The sequence below is a fragment of the Lithobates pipiens genome, unplaced genomic scaffold (genome assembly GCF_037356315.1).
Source record: "Lithobates pipiens isolate NorthernLeopardFrog02 unplaced genomic scaffold, aLitPip1_a1.2 Scaffold_22, whole genome shotgun sequence".
In the NCBI taxonomy this organism is placed as follows: Eukaryota; Metazoa; Chordata; class Amphibia; order Anura; family Ranidae; genus Lithobates; species Lithobates pipiens.
The window spans coordinates 33,503,357-33,521,628 of NW_027507784.1; the positions used below are offsets into that span (position 1 = coordinate 33,503,357).

An 18,272-nucleotide genomic window follows, 5' to 3' on the forward strand; every position below is an offset into this window, starting at 1 on the left:
CGTATAGAATGAATTCGAATTTGAATAGAAAAGATTTTGAATAGAAATAGAGAATAGACTAGAAAAACAGTAGAATAGAATAGAATATAAATACTATCTATTTCATTTTTAATTTCTTTTGCAGATTACTATTTGTTACTATTAGACTATTAGCATCTATTTCATTTTTTTGCAGATCTCCTGCAGACTATTGGTATCTATTTCGTTTTCTCACCAGATCTCCTGCAGACTATTAGCATCTATTTCTTTTTTTAGCAGATCTCCTGTAGACTGTTAGAATCAATTTAATTTTTTTTTGCAGATTACTATTTATTTCCATCAGATCTCCTGCAGTATATTAACATCTTTTTCATTTTTTTCAGATCTCCTGCAGACTATTAGCATCTATTTTATTTTTATTTTCTTATTTTGCATTAGAGCAGCCATTTCCTTTATTTCAGCAGATCTCCTGCAGACTATTAGCATGTATTTAATTTATGAATGGAGGAACTGTATGAAGAAGAGACAACAAGAAAGACATCACTGCTTATATCTCTATACACAGGGAAATGGCTGCTAATAGTCTGCAGGAGACCAGCAAAAAATAAATAGATGCTTATAGTTTGCAGATCTGATGAGAAAATTAAATAGACACTAATAGTCTGCAGGAGATCTGCAAACAAATGATATACATGCTAATAGTCTGCAGGAGATCTGATGGAAATAAATAGTAATCTGCAAAAAAATGAAATAGATGCTAATAGTCTGCAGGAGATCTGCAAAAAATGAAAAAGATGTTATTATACTGCAGGAGATCTGATGGAAATAAATAGTAATCTGCAAAAAGAAAAATTAAATTGATTCTAACAGTCTGCAGGAGATCTGCAAAAAAAAGAAATAGATGCTAATAGTCTGCAGGAGATCTGCAAAGAAAATTAAATAGATGCTAATAGTCTACAGGAGATCTGGTGAGAAAACAAAATAGATACTAATAGTCTGCAGGAGATCTGCAAAAAAAATGAAATAGATGCTAATAGTCTGCAGGAGATCTGTTGAAAAAAAGAAATAGATACTAATAGTCTGCAGGAGATCTGCAAAAAATGGAATAGATGCTAATAGACTGCAGGAGATCTGATGGAAATAAATAGTAATCTGCAAAAAAATGAAATAGATGCTAATAGTCTGCAGGAGATCTGCAAAAAATGAAAAAGATGTTAATATACTGCAGGAGATCTGATGGAAATAAATAGTAATCTGCAAAAAGAAAAATTAAATTGATTCTAACAGTCTGCAGGAGATCTGCAAAAAAAAAAAAAGAAGTGAAATGGCTGTTAATAGTCTACAGGAGATCTGCTAAAAAAAGAAATAGATGCTAATAGTCTACAGGAGATCTGGTGAGAAAACAAAATAGATACTAATAGTCTGCAGGAGATCTGCAAAAAAAAATGAAATAGATGCTAATAGTCTGCAGGAGATCTGTTGAAAAACGAAATAGATACTAATAGTCTGCAGGAGATCTGCAAAAAATGAAATAGATACTAATAGTCTGCAGGAGATCTTATTAAAACAAATGGTAATCTGAATTTTTTTTTTAAATGAAATAGATAGTATCTATATTCTATTCTGTTCTATTGTTCTAGTCTATTCTCTATTTCTATTCTAATCTTTTCTATTCAAATTTGAATTCATTCTATACGAAATTCGAATGTCGGAAAGAAATATATATATATATATATATATATATATATATATATATATATATATATATATTTATATTTATATATATATATATATATATATATATATATATAACCATCTTCCGAAATTCAAATTTAGTATATAATGATTTCGATTTTAATAGAAAAGATTTTAATAGAAAAGATTTTAATAGAATATAAAAGAATAGACTAGAAAAACAATAGAACAGAACAGAATAAAATATAATATATTCTATTCTGTTCTGTTCTATCATTTTTCTAGTCTATTTTCTATTTTATTATAATCTTTTCTATCCAAATTTAAAATTAATTAATTTAAAAATTTGAATTCATACTATTCGAAATTCAAATTTATTCTATTCAAATTCGAATTTCAGAAAATGGTTGTATATTCTTTCTATTTTATTCTATTAAATTATATTTTTTTTCTATTCTGTTCTAATCTTTTCTATTTGAATTAGAAATTTTGGAAGATGGTTAGTTACTTACTTATATATATCTGTCACATCAACTTTTCATACTTGTCATTGTCCACTTGCCACAAGTTGTGTATTGTATTTGTCCACTTGCCACATCACCTGCCACAAGTTGTGTATTGTCCAATTGCCACGTCACCTGCCACAAGTTGTGTATTGTCCACTTGCCACGTCACCTGCCACAAGTTGTGTATTGTCCACTTGCCACGACACCCGCCACGAGTGCCACGTGACCTGCCACGAGTGCCACGTGACCTGACATGAGTGCCATGTGACCGGCCACGAGTGCCACATAGCCAAGTTGTGGATTGTCCACTTGCCACGTCACCTGCCACCAAGTGACCCCAGAAATGGGCAATATGCCAAGTACTTTTCTGCAGCAGAGAATGACATTTTGCGACCGACCTGACTTCGGGGCCACGTATCTTGGGAACAGTTATAGCTAGAAACTAGATAACTACAAATTAGTATGCAAACACAGTAGACCTAGCACTACAACGTCTCCAAATTTGGGGTTTCTAGCACCAAGTGACCCCGAGATACATGGCCCTAAAGTCGGGTCGCAAAATATTTTCGAATCCCGTTGAAATAGTTTCCAATGCGGTTGAAATAATTTCGAATCTGGTAGAAATATTTTCGAATTTGGTTGAAATATTTTCGAATGCGACCGATTTTTCGAATTCAGTAGAAAACTAAACGAAATCCGAAAACGAATTTAACGAATTTAACGAATATAACTAAACAAAATCAATTAATTAACGAATTAAAACAAAAAGAAACTAAACAAATGTTTTCCTTTTGCACATGTCTAAGCACAACTGCACTTTGTAAAGTGAAGAGTTTAGTTGCCTTTAGTAAATCAAACCCATAGTGTTTAAACTGTAGTTTCTGTAAAGAACATCACATCAACTCTGTCCATCGAGCTGAAAAAATCCCTAATTTTACTTTTTTTTTCAGAACAAGAATAAAAAGTATTTGCCCAAGGAGGGCATTGTCAAAGATGCCAAAGCCCCTCCCATTTCTCAAACCTTACTGAATGTTAAAGTGATACGAAAGGTTTGCTTTAAAAAAAAGAAAAATAACAAACATGTTATGCTTACCTGCTCTTTGCAAGGGTTTTGCACAGAGTGTCCCCCGATCCTCCTTTTCTGGGGTACCCCGGCTGCGCTCTTGGCTCCTCCTCTTTACCGGGTGCCCCCACGGAGAGCCGATTTGCATGAGGGCACCCATGAGGGCGCGCTCCCAAATTCCGCTGCAGCGTCCATTAACACAGACACCAAGACTTGGCCTTTCCCCTCTGGCTCCCACCTCACTGGAGCCAATGGCTCCTGCTGCTATCAATCTATTCAATGAGGACCGAAGCCAACAGCTGGAGCTCCTGGGCTCGTCCTCGATGCTGGAAAGACTGGGTTTGGGTAAGTAAAAGGGGGGATCTGGGAGGGGGGGGGTGCTGCAATACAGGCAGTTTTTTTCACCTTAATGCATTCTATACATAAAGGTGAAAAACCTTGAGACTTTACAACCCCTTTAACCTCCCTGGCGATATGATTATGTCCGATTTTTGCGACTCAAAGCGGTACAATGTTTTGCATAGAAATTTGGCATTTTATATTGTAGTCCTGTAATTCTTAGTAATAACACACTTAAATCTGTCCAAACAAAAATCTAGTAGATATCTCGGGTATGATAAAGCTTGAAACACGAAATCATAAATTATAATATAATAAATAACTATAAATAATTATAAAAAATAATAATATAATAATAAAATTAATTTCCCCATGAATCGCTATCGCTCAATTCTGCAAGTGTTCTAATTTACTATCGCTGTTTTCTAGCTGGTCTAAAACCACTTTTGACGTAAAGGGACACTTTTTGGTTGCTATGGACAATCTCCAGTTTCCAGGCAGAAAGAACAGTGTATATAATATAAAACGGCATGCAGGGCACTGGACAAAGCACTGGGGGCAAAAGGGATGTGAAATGATTTCATACAGTAATGTAATCTGTAAGATTACGGTGTACTGCATGTGTTATGATTTGTGTACATTTTGAATTTGTCGCCGGGCTCCGCTCCCACACGTTGCGACGCTCGCACGCAACGGAGCTCGGATCACAGAGCATCGTGTGGAGGACAGAGCCCGCAGTCACAGGGGACATCGGAGGATCCTGGTGACAAGGTAAGTATACTGTACCAGGATTCTGCAATGCAATCCCAAGTCTGGCTCGGGGGTTACCGCTAATGGTACTGGAATTCAATCCGAGCCACACTCGGGAAAACCGCCAGGAAGGTTAAAGAATATGTCCTCTCAACATTTCATATTCCTGATATGTGGTTGCTGTACCATCTACTTGTATGAGAAAGTATCCTGTTCTCTTTTTATTGCTTCCTTTGTGTGAAATCCCCGGTTTCTCTGGATTGAAGGGACTTTTAGCCAGAGGAAAAGTGTCAGAATCTTTTACTGAGGAGTGTAACATAGAGTCTATGTAACCCTGGTGTATCTGAAGAATCACATCTAATAGTAGTTAGGTGCTTGTAAACCCTTCCATATACCCAGTGAAGTGACTGGCCTCAGGTAGTGTTGCCACCTGTCCAGGATTCACCCGGACAGTTCGGGTTTGGAATCATGCGTCCAGGTTTCAGACTGCCTGAAACCCAGACATATTATTTAGACTGGACTATGGCTTCCCAGCAGGGTTACTGGCTGCAGTTGTCTAAGCTGAGAGTGTCTGTTATACTCTTTCACACTGCCCAAAGCCAGCACTAACACCCCCCCCCCCCAACACCCCTACCCTTCTGTGTCCACACTCCATCCCCGGCGCTGTGCCTCAGAAAAGGAATGTGGAGGCTGGAAATTTGAAGTCCAGCAGCCTCAGATACATCTGGATGAGAGGTGCTGACTGCCAAAGGGTGAGTGACCTCACCATCCATCCCTGTCTGTGACTGAAGTTTCCCCCTTCTTTCTCCTGCCTCTGAGTGAGTACACTAAGGCAAATCAGGATTCTCAGAGCACCCCTTACATCAGAGTTTCCCTTTACACCAGAAGCCACGTGTTTCCCCCTTACATCAGAGTCTTCCCCGTACATCAGAATTCTCAGTGTTCCCTCTTAAATCAGGGTTCCCATAGCATCCCTTATGTTAGAGGCCCCAGAGTTCTCACTTACATCAGAGTCTGCAGAGTTCCCCCTTACAGTGAAAGGGAACTCTGCAAGCTCAGATGTAAAGGGGGCCTCTTGTTATTAACTTCATATGATTAGACATGTTATTTAATAGCCAAACATATGTATAGTTTATACTATAACAAAAATGGCCATGCTCTGCTAAAGTGTTCGGGTTTGACTTGAATAAAAGGTGGCAACCCTAGCCCTAGCCACAGAGATTAAGCAAACCCTCCTACATAAGCTATACTTGCTATACCTGCTGTATCTGCAGTCTTTCTACATCCATTCAAAGTGCTGAATTCATAAAGCTTGTCTGAAAGTTCAGGGAAAAAAAGGGGACGGAGAGCTGAAATTACACACTGCAGAGCTCAGTGAGGAGAGCTCTGAGAGCTGATTGGAGGGGAAGGACACACCCCCTATACACAGAGCACAGAAACAGAGCTGAGGCTTTCAGTCACAGGCTATTTGCTAGAGGACCCTCCCCTGTCACCATTTTCTCTTGCTGTCAGGAAAACATGTCAGAAGTGATTCACGCTGATAGCAGAGGAAGGAAGCAGCAGACAGAAATAATACTTAGTGTTCTTAATTGAGGCAAGTACACACTATAGAGGGACATGCTTTGTTCATATTTCATGTTGTGGGTTTACAACCACTTTCAAGCCGTTTAACCTTTCCGGGTCATACAGTCTTGAGCTGCAACAGAGTTTGTACTCAAATACACATTACTGTACATAACTCTGAGCACTATAGAAAGTGAAGATCAATGTGTGTACAGCCCCTGTATGGTGTGATGTGTAGTGGTGGAATGTAGAACATGACCTACCTTTGGAAGATGCATGGGAAGGAGCTACTCCCAATTGCTTGTTGGTTGTCTTAAGAAATATGTTCCTTTTAGTGTTGCCTTGTTCTGTATTGATCGTTGGTTGTGGTTCTGCAGGGTACAGAAAAGACATATGTGCTGATCAAACTGTAGTTTCTATGTATGCATAAAGAACATCACATATGATAGACAGTGGTGGAGTGTAGAACGCAACTTACCTGTGGAAGATGGATGGGAAGCAGCTCCAGCAAATTGCTTTTCGAGAGCTGTAGGAAGTAAGTTGCTTGTAATGTTGCCTTGTTCCGCATTGACTTGTGGTTGTGGTTCTGCAGAGTAAATAAAAGACATTTAGTGATTACACTGTACTAGGGGGGCATTTTCCCAAGGTGAACATTGCCAAAGGTGCCAAAGCCATTCCCGTTTCTCTAACTCTACTGAGTGTTAAAGCAGATGTTAAGCCATAGTTAAATTAAAGCTGGTGGCCGGGAAATGATTATGACTGCCATTTTGGGCTATACAAGCGAAGCTGTCCTGCTCCAACAATTCCTCACATGATAAGCCCTTTTCTTATAAGATAAGACCACTTTGGTGCATACAAACTATGAGGGGGGGGGGCCATAAATCCTTTGGCATGAAGAAGTTAAAGTTCAGGACTCTCAATGGGACTGCGTGCTTTTGAGAACTGGCAGAAGTTCCTTTCACAGCAGGCCCCCCAGTTCCCATTTATGCATTATCCAGATGGTTCTGTATAGTTCCCTTCCTCTCCTCTTGTGCTGCCGATGTCTCTGGCAGGGTGCCCCTTGTGCATAGTGTGTCTACCTCAAATGACTGCTTCTTGTGATTAGCATATTAGAGGAAGAGGGCTCTGTGTACACAACATATCCATGCCAAAGTATGTGGGAATGGAAGAGGGGGTTCAAAAAAGAAACAAAAAAAGAAGCTTAGCCAACAGACATTTTACTGATCTCCCTCCCTCTATTTGGAGGCACCTGCCATGCCAGTCCCTGGCCCACCAATGGGTGTGTGGAGCTCAGGAAACATGTCAGAGGCATGCAGGGCAAAGGGGACCTGCAGTTACTGGGGTGTGTGGAAGTGATTTAGAGGCTGAACGGCCAGCAGACCATCAGCTTGTCAGATTTGTACACACTCCAATGTGTTTAAAACCCCCAAAGTCACCAATGTAGAATCTACTTTGCTGGTAATAAAATGGTTAAAGCGCATGTATAGCCCAAACTTTTTAGTTTTGGAGAGAGTAGGGAGGAATTAAACCCCTGTCAGCTTTTTGTTTGCTGTTTGCGTCCAGTTGCAGAGATTTACCCTCACTTCCTCTCCAAAATCTTGCCAAAATTACCAGTTGCGCCAATAACACACTGTGCAAACAAGATATTGTTAAAAACATACAGGATACTCAAAACCTGGCTCAAGTGAAAAACTTTGTACCTCCTAGGCCCTGACTTAAAATAGGGTCCTATATAAGCGATATATACTGTATGTACACACAGTGGGCTATCATTCAAAAGCCCTCCAACTGGCCAGTGGTTTGCATGTCAGGGCCATTGTTGGAGCCCAAGATTACATTTAAGAACTCTAAACCAAGTTTTTCAACAGAGGAGGTCACAGGAGGCTGTCGCCTCTGGTGGTTCAAAAGAAATGAGACTCAAGCAGAGTCCATCTCAAAGAAATAGATTACAATAATAAATGGGTATCTGGTGTGTAAGTGAAATACTCAAATCAATATAATATTATACAATATGAACCTTTTTTCTAAGTTACCTTGTTTGGGTGGTCGATGTACTGGTCCGTGTCCTTCATCTTTACTTGAAGTTGTTTCTTTGTGACTTGGGACTCCTATCACAGCATCATCTTCTTTTTCCACTTTAATTTTGTGATTTGTGGCTCTTGTTCGAGCATCTTCTTCTTGTTCTCTTTTAATATTTAGATTTGAGATTTCTATCAGAGCATCTTCTTCTTGTTCTCTTTTAGTTTTGTGACTTGGGGCTCCTATCATGGCATCTTTTACGTGTTCTCTTTTAGTTTGGTGACTTGGGACTCCTATCATGGCATCTTCTACTCGTTCTCTTTTAGTTTTGTGACTTGGGGCTCCTATCATGGCATCTTTTACGTGTTCTCTTTTAGATTGGTGACTTGGGGCTCCTATCATGGCATCTTCTTCTTGTTCTCTTTTAATTTTGTGACTTGAGAATCCTATCATGGCATCTTCTACTTGTTCTCTTTTAGTTTTGTGACTTGAGAATCCTATCATGGCATCTTCTACTTGTTCTCTTTTAGTTTTGTGACTTGAGAATCCTATCATGGCATCTTCTACTTGTTCTCTTTTAGTTTTGTGACTTGGGACTCCTATCATGGCATCTTCTTCTTGTTCTCTTTTAATTGTGTGACTTGGGACTCCTATCATGGCATCTTCTTCTTGTTCTCTTTTAATTGTGTGACTTGGGACTCCTATCATGACATCTTCTTCTTGTTCTCTTTTAATTTTGTGACTTGGGACTCCTATCATGGCATCTTCTTCTTGTTCTCTTTTAGTTTTGTGACTTGGGACTCCTATCATGGCATCTTCTACGTGTTCTCTTTTAGTTTTGTGACTTGGGACTCCTATCATGACATCTTCTTCTTGTTCTCTTTTAATTGTGTGACTTGGGACTCCTATCATGACATCTTCTTCTTGTTCTCTTTTAATTTTGTGACTTGGGACTCCTATCATGGCATCTTCTTCTTGTTCTCTTTTAATTTTTTTTGCTGCGGGTTCAGGGTATTGTATAGCAACAATGCCTGGTACGAAAATTATGGGATAAATCTTATATTTTTGTTTCCCACTTTGCTCATCTTCTATACTTTTTGATGTAAAAGCTTTAAAAAAAAATGCACAAAAACATTAAGAACGGCAATTTACTTCTCTGCAATACATAGCTTTAAAAATATCAGACAAACTTGCTATAGGGTATGGCAGGGTCCTGATAGTGAAGGAGTTGCTCAGCCCTGGAGGAGGCCATGATATACCATTGCCCACATGGGGAATATTGATTGGCTGTAGCAAACCCTTTCTTACCAGACTATTGAGTATACATTTTTATTTAGCACCTTTACTCTTTTCACTTGCTATTGTCCTTACCACTTTTTTATCTTTGCTCTCAACAGTTTAATTATATGAATACTTAGCCTTAAATGTATATAAAATTAAAAACATACTTTGGAGGATTTGGACGGCATTGGGAAGTATTCGTTTCCTGGTGCACAACATGCAGATAACAGCCACATTCACCTCACCTCTGCTCAGCACATGGCCAACTGTGCTCCAGAACTTATCCCAGAGAACCCGAGTTGTCACCCACCTCCTTGTGAGCAGCTGAGTTGGACTCCCAGAATCTCTGGACTTTGCTGAAATTCATTCAAAGGGTTGTAGTCATGCTTAACCTGAGCGAACAATAGGACCTGAACGTCTGAGATCCTTTGGCTAATCGTTACTGGAGATCTGGGCAGATGCCCTGCAAGCAACGATCGTAAAGGCATATACAAAGGCATTTCGTTTATTTGGAATCCGGTGAGTGAAATTCCTAAGGGAACGGAATCATGTGGTGTGGTGATGGCTGAACTTTCAAACAGCTGATGTTTCCTATATGAACTGTTACACACATATCCTGGCCTAGCTTCTCTCACCTAGATTCACACTATTATTTTTAACCGATTAATTGTTTTTTAGATGATTTAGCGCTGCTTAAGCTCGAAGGACTATTCATTAGATCTTTTTAGCTAATTTATTATAATTCCTTCAAAATTATAAACAAAGTCAATGGGTCGTTAGTTTAGGAATGCTGACAGATCAGGATTTGCTTATATATGGGTAAACCCTGCAAGCAAACACAATGCCTAGTTTACACAATGCCAAAATTGGCCAAAATATACCGCAGCAGCCCCAAGAAATTTCTGATATGAATGCTTTGAATCTTTAGAGTCAATCATAATGAATGGATTTTCATCTTAACAGAAGTAACCAACTGCTGGAGGAAATCAACTGCCATGAGAAAGTATCTCAGATAGGACTGCTGAATTGTACCGATTGTCAGTGGACTCAAACTTGCTAGCAGCTAAGAATCTCTACTAAAGTTCCAGCTTGTGTGTATGTGCAGGGTGAGAAATGAAATCCTGCAAATGCCCTCCCCCCAAAAGATACAATCAGACTCTTATCTGAGCATGCAACCTGGCTGGCCAAGAAAACAGGGCAGAGAGTGCGCAGCCCCTGCTTCTGAACCATACTAGGCTACATGTCCTCAACATTGGAAGGGTACAGTGGCTGGTTCTTTTCCTGTGAAACCTCAGAATGCTCCCCTATCCCGGAAATGATGCTTCCTTGTACACCTGAAACAGAGAACAAGGACGCATCGGACTCCCTGTGGTGAGCCGCGGCCACAGCTAGTATGAACCCAGACAAGGAGGCTTTCAGATTCCCATAAGTCTACATCCACTGGGTCAAGGATAGTGGGATGAGGCCTTTGTCCCCATCAACATATGACCAGGAGCCTTATGGGAGGGAGGCCTAGCTTCCCCTTGCAAAGTACCCTTTCAATGTTGACCTGGTAAGGTTAAGGAGAAGGGGCACTTGCTCACTGTCCCCCCTTTCATGGCCAGCCAGACTTAATACCCTGGATAAGGGTCTGGTATAGATTTCATGGGTATTCTCACCCTTTTTTTTTTTTTGCATCGGGTCCCCCTCCAAATCCAAACCAGAACCTCACACTGTATGATGTCATGCAAAGGGATTTTATAATATAATGATCTACTATTATTGTGACCACAACAGCTAGTACTGCTAATTAAAATAATTAATTGCAAATTTTCACTTGCATTTATTTTTTTCAGTTTCAGTGTTCTTGCTGCTTTTGATAGCTAAAGAGATAAATGCAATAACCTTTCACAACCCAGAAGACAAATATGTATATTTACATTGTATAGTGAGAGAGAGTAGAATATAACTTGATTAGAAGACGTGAAGTATAAGCCCTTGTACACGCGGTCGAAGATTCCAACGGAATGTGTCCGATCGGACCGTTTTGTCGTATATAATCCGACTGTGTGTGGTCTTCATCGGACTGTTTCTGTCGGAGTATCCGACGGACCAAGTTTTCCAACTTGTCGGTAAAATTTTCCGACGACATGATCCGATCGGACATACTCCGATCATGTGTAGAGAATTCCGATCGGACAAAGTGCCACGCATGCTCAGATCAAATTACTACATCAAAGCTATTGGCTACTAGCCTGAACATAGTCCCGTCGTAACGAAAATAACGTCATTACGTTCTGAACGATCAGATTTTCCGACAACTTTGTCCGACCGTGTGTATGCAACAGTTTCGGACAAAATCCGACGGATTTGGTTGTCGGAATGTCCGACCGTGTGTACAAGGGCTAAGACTGAGATATAGATACAAGATGGGAATACACAGCCCAGACAAGGGTTGTAAGGGTTTCAGTGGCAAATCCTTTTAAACTAATCAAAATATCAGCTTTGATTGGTTGGTGTAGAGATAAATCAATTGTGATATATCTCATAGGTTCAACCTAATGCAGTCATTATAAAGTACTCTTCCTGACAGATTTTTCGATTTAATTTTATTATAGAGAATATAGCAAAAAGAATGAAATTGTCCAACATGACTGTGTAATAATTTAGAATAGATTAGGCAGATGAAGGAACTCCCATCATAATTTACGGTACATCCTGAAGATGCAAAAAGCCAGTGGGTGTGTTTAAGCATTCATTCTAATTTGCTTTTGTTGCTCTTAATAGCAGCTTTTCAAACACTTTGCATCCCAGAGGGACCCTTAAATTAGTTTTCAGGATTCAGGAAACCCCTGCTAAAGATTATTATATGTACAAAAGGGTATGTGGCGCTACCTCCCTTACTACAAACTGCAAATAATCAAATAAAATAAAGACAAATTAATTAATAAATATGTGCAAAAATGGGCAAAAATATAAACCTTTATCAAAAGTCACGTTGATGTGACGCAACGCGTTAGGCAGGAGCCAGGTGTTACTATCGTCACTTCCGGTCGCGGCCGAGATCGGAAGTCTGTTTGTTTACATACTACAGAACTGTAAGTGTGGATTTATTTTGAATAACGTTTTTGCTATACATGCTACACATGGGAGCCCCCCCCCCCCCCCCCTCTGTCTCTTTCTCATCTTATATATGGCTGGTGAATTGATATTACTGACGAGCTGAACTTACGAGAAGGAAAAGAGAAGTGAGAGTGTCATCAGGGTTTACACAGTGCTGTACGGCCTTTGATGGTCTTACATTGAGGTGAGAGGCTGGGGAAAACATTGGGTGCACAAGCTGAGCACTGAAATATCGTTGGACTGACACAACCAGGAGTTGCTGCAATTTTTATTTCACTGCATGGACTTTTTGGACTGTCACTGTTTTATATTGAAGTTTGCACTGCACTTTGGAACAAGATTTCACAATTCTGATATATTGGATTTCATGCATCATTTGCACTTGTTTTGCACTTTTATTGTCTATTGCACTTATGTGTATATTGCACAATTTTATTTGTAATTTTAAGTGTGGCTATTATTGCACTTTAGGTGCTGTTTGTACTTCAGCTATTTTTCACATGGTTTATATTTTTGCCCATTTTGCACATATTTATTATTCATTTGTTTTTATTTTATTTAATTATTTGCAGTTTGTAGTAAGCGAGGTAGCGCCACATACCCTTTTGTACATTTTTTTGTTGGTGTAGAGATCACTATTTATGTTGGCACCTTCTCTTTAGTTATTTGAATAATAGGTATTTATTAGGGTTATTAGTTGGGTGGAGCGCACTAGTACCTGTGTTTACATAAACATTATTATAGCTACTGGTTACAAAATACCAGCTTGACGAGTAAGTTGAAGCTATAATCATAAAAAGAATGAACAAAGCATTTGGTGTACCTGGCATATTAGACAACCCAGACAGATAACTTCTAGCATTCCCATACTCAGGGGTCTCCAAACTACGGCCCTCCAGGTGTTCAGGAACTACAATTCCCATCATGCCTAGTCATGTCTGTGAATGTAAAAGTTTTACAATGCCTCATGGGACATGTAGTTCCTCAACAGTTGGAGAGCCATAGTTTGGAGATCCCTGCGCTATGTAATCTTTCACCTAAAATGATACAAACAATAATAATGGCAAGAAAAGCAGACAGTGAAAGCTGGTATGTCCCCTTCTATGTGCAGTAAGTGAACAAGCCCCCCTTGCATTGGTAGTCAAAAGTAATGTGTACCTTATAGTGATGGTTTGTTAACCCCCCCCCCCCCTTTCATTGGTGAAGGTAGGACCCTCTTGAATTGGTGATCAGTGAAGAAGGCCCCTTTACAGTATATTGGTTGTCAGTGTAAAAGTGTCCCTTACAGTAGTGATTAGTAGAAAAGTTCCCCCTATATTTATGGTCCTTTATATTAGTGGTCAGAGGAGATGTCCCCTACATTGCTGATCAGTGGAAGAAGGGCCCCATTAAATTGATGGTCAGTGGAGGGAAGACTCCCTTATATTGGTGGTCAGTGAAGAAGGCATCCTTTACATTGGTGGTTAGTAGAAATGTGTCCACTATTTTGGTGGTAAGTGGAGAAGGTCCCCCTTATATTGGTGATCAGTGGAAGGAGGGCACTCTCATAAAGGTCAATGGAAACAGGGCCCCCTTATATTGGTGGTCAGTGAAGAAGCCCCCCTTATATTGGTAGTAAGTATATGAATGGGGACCTTGGATTGTGAGCTCCTTGAGGGTAGGGACCGATGTGAATGTACAATGTACAGGGATAGGGACAATTGTAGACACTCACTCAGGTTGAACTGAATGGACTGGTGTCTTTATTCAACCTTACTAACTATGAAACTATAAGGCTTTCTTTACATTGATGGTCAGCAAAAAAATGTTCTTTGCCTTGATGGTCAGTAGAAAAGCTCTGCCTATATTGATGATCTTTGGAGTCCCCACCCACATTGATGGTTATTTGAAAAAGCACCCCCTTATATTGATGGGTTGGTGTGGAAGCACCCCTTTACATTAGGTCAATGGAAGAAAGGCCTCTTTAAATTTGTGGTCAGTGAGGAAGGAACCCCTTTACATTGTTGGTCAGTGAAAGAAAGGCCTCCTTATATTGGTGATCAGTGGAAGAAGTGTCCCACTTATATTGGTAGTCATTGGATGTAGACCCCCCCCCTTACATTGGTGGTCACTAGAAAAGTGCCCCCTATACTGTACTGATGGTCAGTGTACAATGTCCCAATTTACAATGGTAATCAGTGAAAGAAGGGTCCCTTACATTGGTGGTCAGTGATTTAAGGATCCCCCTAAATTGATGGTCTGTAAAGAAGGCCCCTCTTACATTGGTGGTCAGTGAAAAGAGCCCCCTCATATTGGTTGGTGGTCAGTAGAAAATTCCCATTACATTGGTAATCAGTAGTCCCCTTCACTGATGGTAAGTGGGAAAAACCCCTCCCTCTTGGCCCTGTACACACGGTCGGACATTCTGCCAACCAAATCCGACGGATTTTGTCCAACGGAATGTGTCCCAAACTGTTGCATACACGCGGTCGGACGAAGTTGTCGGAAAATCCGATTGTTCAGAACTTGATGACGTTATTTCGTTACGACGTGACTACGTTCAGGCTAGTAGCCAATAGCTTTGATGTAGGAATTTGATCTGAGCATGCGTGGCACTTGGTACGATCAAAATTCTCTACATATGATCGGAGTATGTCCGATCGAACCAGTTGGTCGGAAAATATCTCCAACAAGTTGGAAAATTGGGTCCGATGGAATTAGTCCAATGCATACCACACACAGTCGGATTATCCGACAAAACGGTCCGATAGGACACATTCCGTCGGAATCTCCGACCGTGTGTACAAGGGCTAACACTGGTGGTCAGGAGAAGAAGGGCCCCATATACTGGTGATCAGTGAATAAGGCCGTCTTTACATTGGTTGTCAGTAGAAAAGTCCCTCGGTGGGACAAGAGAAGAAGAATGTACCGTAGTGATTACATTTTTGGTAGTCAATGAACCCCTAGCAACCTAAATGAGAGTCTGTATTATATGCTTCAGCTGGCCGAAGGCAGACAGAAATTTTTCAATAGTAATGATCAGGGAGACAATTGTCCATCTCCAAATGCCTGGGTGTCCTCCACTGTGTATTTCTCAAGAAGAGGTGACTGATAAAGGGTTCTGTACTTGCTTCCCTTTCATTAATAAGAGGGAGGAAGCAATAACATCATCACAGATTAGGCTTCAAGCTGGAAGACTGAAAAACTGATTGAGATAAGGGGTGATTCCAACTCTAGGAAAGCTCTTGTTATTCCTTTACCAGCACAAATGTCTCCATCTTTGCCCAAGGGTTGCACCTGGCTGTAAAATCAGGGATGGGATGGAGACATTCATGGCCACCCTTATAAAGAATATACTGTATGACATTATAGTGTACCCACCTTCCCTGATGTCTTTCTCTATCAACATCCTTATCTGATTCTCACAGATTTGTTTAAGAGTCCTTTTGATGGTTGCTACTGCATGAATTTCAGTGTGACATCTGAAGATAAAGCCAACAATTTCCTCAATGGATTGGTCTTCAAGATTTTCCATCTTAATGCATCCAGCTCCAGGGGGAGGCTTCGCCTGGCAAAGAGCCATCTTAAAAATGTTTAAACGCTTCTCGTCCATTTTTGCAAGATGCTTTGATATTATTAGTTCCTTTGCCATGTTTGGGCTAAGTTTTGAAATCTGCCATTTACAAAAATAATAAGAAATGAATATGCCATTTTTCTGTGCTGAGACATAAATGAAATCTTTCTTATTTGGTATGTATCAACATGACATCACTGCACGTCTCTTATTTTGCGTGTTAGATGTAATCTCAATATGTATTCTTATTCCTTTGCAGGGGCCCTGTCCTATTCATTTGAGTCCCTAATTAAAATTGAGCGCTTAGGGTGCTAGGATGTATATGGCCTGAGCTAGTATTCATTTGCAGGGCTCTGCAGATCTTCCCCAAGCTTGGTGGTGTGGTGGGTTGATTGCTTTGGCCTGTTGCTGGAAGAAGGTTTCAGCACATACTGTGGAAGGGTTGACCTCTGTAGTTATGAGTATTTATCTGACCTAGACAATCTCTAAAGCTTTATTCAGAGGTTTAGCTGGAGAGACAATAAATGTTTGGGAGCACCTTTCCAGAGCTCTTTACTTTGAGGATCCCCCTTCTGGGAGGATGCCTGTATGAAGGCATTGCTGCTTGGGCCTTGCCTTAGTCTAGGGCAGTGATGGTGAACTTTGGCACCCCAGATGTTTTGGAACTATATTTCCCATGATGCCCATGCACTCTGCAGTGTAGTTGAGCATCATGGGAAATGTAGTTCTAAAACATCTGGGGTGCCAAGGTTCACCATCACTGGTCTAGGGCATGTTCTGAAGGCTCAAGAAGCAAGCAGAAGCTATAACTGGAGGGAGCGGGACTGGAAAGGATATCCCTGCAAAGTAGTTTAACAGAGGTGCTAGGTAGACCTCAGCTGTACAAGCTCCTCTCCTGGACTGAAATAGCTTACTCTGATTTCACTGCACACCGAACTTCTCAAAATGTGCATTAGAAGTTGCTGAAAATCAGATAAAGCCTACCCCATTTCATGGCTGGAGGACATATATTATCAACTAGCTTTTTCCTCCCCAGCTAGACTGTCCCTGTCATTAATTGTATTTCAGTTCTTTCAATTATAGAGGCTCATTATCACATGTGGGTGTCACCCAGGGTGATCTGCATGCAAATAAAGCCTGCCTGGGAGAGCCCATCCTTGAGACTGACACCCAGCCATCAAGGCTTTGGATAGTTGCATAACTCTTGTCGAAAACCAGTCCACTACTTGCATTAGGGTTGAGGGCTCACGGGAGGAGTACTAAGTTGGGTGCTGTGATGTTTTCAGGAAAAAATGCCTTTTAGCGCCAGTTCACAATGGCGCTATTTGACATGCGATTTGACATGTTAAATCGCAGCCTATTGCTGGCAATGGCACTGTCCCAATTGGTGTGATACCAACTTTGGGACGCTAAACCGATTTCCGAAAGCAGTTCCTGCACTACTTTTGGCAATTTGGGGGGCGATTTCAATAGACATGCATGAACCCGCACAGGTATCTTCTAAATCGCTCCCAAACTCCCACTGAATTGCGGGTTTGAAATTGTGCGATTTCAGCTGAACTCGCGCGATTTTAAACCCACGTTCAGTGTGAATGTACCCTCCAAAGTAAAGTAAATGTGCCATATTTCTACACATTATAAATTTACACATTACATATCATTTTTTTCAGGCTGATTTCCCTTTTTGTTTACCTGCTGATCCTGCCAGTAACACATTTTCTGTTCTAATGCCACAACGCTCCTTCACTGTACTGTATTCATGGTGAAGAAGCGTGGACAACCTAGGATCCACTTATAATTGTGGATGAGTCAATGGTTCAGTCTGAACTTGTGCCCGTTAAGCCCCCTGTTTTTCTACCACTTCAATAAATGACGGTTTCACAGTAGGGTTTATTTACTAAAGGCAAATCCACTTTGCACTACAAGTGCACTGCAAGTGCAGTCGCTGTAGATCCGAGGGGGACATGCAAGGGAAATAAAAAACAGCATTTTTGTTTGTACATGATTGGATAATAGAAATCAGCAGAGCTCACCCTCATTTTAGATATTCCCCTCAGATCTAAAGCAACTGCTCCTCCAAGTGTAGTGCAAAGTGGATTTGCCTTTAGTAAATCAACCTCGCTGTCAGTAGTTCCTAAGGAAGCAGTGGGTGCCGGCACATGCTGAATCCCTAGCAACCACCACCATCACTGGCACATTGGCTTACATGGTTGGAAATTCCTGGCAACATAAGCAAAGGGGCAGGGATGGCAGTCACATCATCACTGCCCTAATATGGACATGGCCACATTTGGTCAATTATGTCACCACCACCCCCGCCTCTTACATTATGTAGCTGATTGTAGCTGTTATTCCCTGACCAGTGCAAAAGCAATTTTTGTTGCATTGGTACATGTTCCCTGGGGCAGTAGCCCCCTCCCAC

General features: G+C 40.6%; 1 protein-coding gene across 1 annotated transcript in view; it reads right to left on the reverse strand.

Annotated features, from left to right (window-relative positions):
- Positions 1-18,272, reverse strand: part of LOC143925646 (uncharacterized) — a 73,331-nt gene that overhangs the window by 6,874 nt on the left and 48,185 nt on the right. Inside the window, exons 4-7 of the mRNA XM_077450112.1 lie at positions 15,658-15,949; positions 7,929-9,023; positions 6,374-6,481; positions 6,159-6,266 (exon numbers count right to left, since the gene is read on the reverse strand). Of these exons, the coding sequence (XP_077306238.1) occupies positions 6,159-6,266; positions 6,374-6,481; positions 7,929-9,023; positions 15,658-15,928 (1,582 nt within the window). The 5' untranslated portion in view covers positions 15,929-15,949. The remainder of the gene's footprint in view (positions 1-6,158; positions 6,267-6,373; positions 6,482-7,928; positions 9,024-15,657; positions 15,950-18,272) is intronic.